The 2,196-nt window shown below is 66.6% G+C and overlaps 1 protein-coding gene across 1 annotated transcript in view; it reads left to right on the top strand.

The window, feature by feature from the left end:
• The first annotated feature begins 179 nt into the window (after nt 1-179).
• Nucleotides 180-2,196, top strand: part of CUNH2orf54 (chromosome unknown C2orf54 homolog) — an 8,846-nt gene continuing 6,829 nt past the window's right edge. The window contains exon 1 of the mRNA XM_025045455.1: nt 180-663. Within this exon, the coding sequence (XP_024901223.1) occupies nt 180-663 (484 nt within the window). The remainder of the gene's footprint in view (nt 664-2,196) is intronic.

Here is a 2,196-nt window from a genome sequence, read left to right as displayed (position 1 = left end):
CTGCTGCCGCAGACTCTCTGGAGTCCCGCTCTGCTGCTCTGCTCTCGGGGAGCTGCCGCCCCGCCTGGGGATCTGCTGCCTCCCTCACTCCCTCCCGCCGTCTGCGGAGCCGCCTCAGAGCCGTCCTCAAGGGCTGCCCCTCGGCCCGGAACGCAGCCCGGAACGCAGCCCGGAACGCCATGGCCGTGCAGGTGTCTCTGTGGCACCACTACCTGCGGGCCCTCCGCTCGCGGGCGGCGCCTCGGGCGCGGGACTACCAGCAGGCGGAGAACGTGCTGCTCACGGTGCTGGAGCGGGCGCGCGCCCTGGACCCCCGCTTCCTCGTGGATTACTCCCGGGACCTGGGGGCCTTCCAGTTTGCCCTGCGCTCCTCGGACGGCCCGCTGGACATGGAGGTGCCGCTGAGGGTGGCGGCCGAAGCCCTCCTGGTGGAGGAGCAAGGGGCCGCGGAGACGGGCGATGGCCCTGTGACCTGCCGCCTGGGTGTCCCTAGGGGCGGGGTCGGCCTGGAGCCCTGGACGACTGACGATGTCTTTGACCCCTGCTCGGATGGCAGCGCCCAGTGCTCTGGCCACATTGTGCCCAGCAAGGTCCTGCGCGTCCTCAAGGACCTTCTGGTGGCTGCCATTGTGCACTGCAAGCATCACGGCCTCATAACGCCAGGTAATGGGTGGGACCGTGCTGCACACACGTGAGGGACGGCGGTGCGGGGTGCACGCGTGCGTGACGGTGCGGGGTGCACGCGTGTGCAGTGCTGTGTGCATGTCAGGGCCACGTGGGTGGGGGATGTCGCTCTGAGGCCCCTCTAGTTCTAGGAAAACGCCTTTCACGTTGCTGAACTTTACACCTTAGTAGTAACCTTTTAATGGACGTTACTTTTTAAGCGGCTGGAAACTGACCAGCGTGTCACTTTCCGGTTGATCTGCTGGATGCGGGTCCTGACACGGTGCTCGGCAGGCGGCTCTGTGATCAGTCCCAGCTGGATGTGACAGTCCTCAGCTGTCCCCACACCCACTGCGTTGGAAGGCCTGTGTGCCTGCGTGCATGGGTGTGCCTGCGTGAGTGTGCACACGTGAACGTGGGGGTGAGCATACACACACGCACACACAGGTCTGTTTCGGCTTACGGTCCAGCTGCTGCCTGGTGTCCTGGGCCTCGAGCGGGCTCTGTGGCCGCGTACGTGCAGGCGCCAGGGCTGTGGCCTCAGTTTCTCCTCTGGGGCATTGTTGGTGTGATCTGGAGGATGCTGAGCCCCAAGGTGGGCAGGGCGGGAGGTCATGGGCCTCCCTGCAGCTGGGGCTGCCTAGACCCCGAGGGGCTGGTAGGGCGGGCACAGCCCACGCAGGGCCCAGGTCAGTGGGGACCCAGGAGAGGGAGCCCGTCCTCCTGGGGGTCGGGGAAAAGACGTCGGGTCGTGCTGGCACGCACTGGGGGCCGAACAGAATGACCCTCTCTCACTGCTGAGTGACCGCTGAGTGAGGATAGTCAGCCCACCGCGGGACAGCGGCCTGCCCCAGGCTGCCCAGCGTGCGGAGCCCAGGTCCAGCTGCACACCAGGTCCAGTCTCGGGCCCACCTAGTGGCATGGGGACCTCAGCCACTTGGGCCACAGGACCAGCCTTTCCTGCTAGGTGCTCCCATGGGTCCTGGGGAAGCCGGGCACCGCTCGTGTGCCAACACGGACGATGACAGTGGCCGGGCTTCTGGACAGACTTGTAACACAGGAGAGGCGGCTTGCGACTTGGGCCCAACCCCAGGCCTGCCTGGTGACCCGGGGCAAGTGACCCCCATCTCCGGGGTGATGACAAACATCGCCCTCCCAGGTGGCCAGGACGTCACTGGGCTCACAGAGCCCCACCCACAGACACCTTGTGGCTCCTCTCAGCATGCCAGCTACTGAGGGTGCTCGGCAGGGCCCTTTCCTCCGCCTGTCCCTGTCACCTGCAGGCCCTCCGCCCCTCCGAGAGACAGACCCAGCAGCTGGTGGGCACGAGGCTCTGCCCAGCCCCTCGGGCACATGCTGGGCTGCTGAGCCTGTCCCCACCTTCCCCAGGTCCCCATGGCCACACCCAGGCTGACCACCAGAGCTGGGGATTCCAGGCATAGCTCCCTGACACTTCCCTCAAGGAAGTGTGCCGCCCCAGGTGACAGGGTTCAGGCTGCCCCACCCACCCCAGAAACCGGTGTGACCAGGCCA

This window comes from Pteropus alecto, unplaced genomic scaffold, assembly GCF_000325575.1.
Source record: "Pteropus alecto unplaced genomic scaffold, ASM32557v1 scaffold143, whole genome shotgun sequence".
In the NCBI taxonomy this organism is placed as follows: Eukaryota; Metazoa; Chordata; class Mammalia; order Chiroptera; family Pteropodidae; genus Pteropus; species Pteropus alecto.
This window is presented reverse-complemented; position numbering and strand designations above follow the sequence as displayed.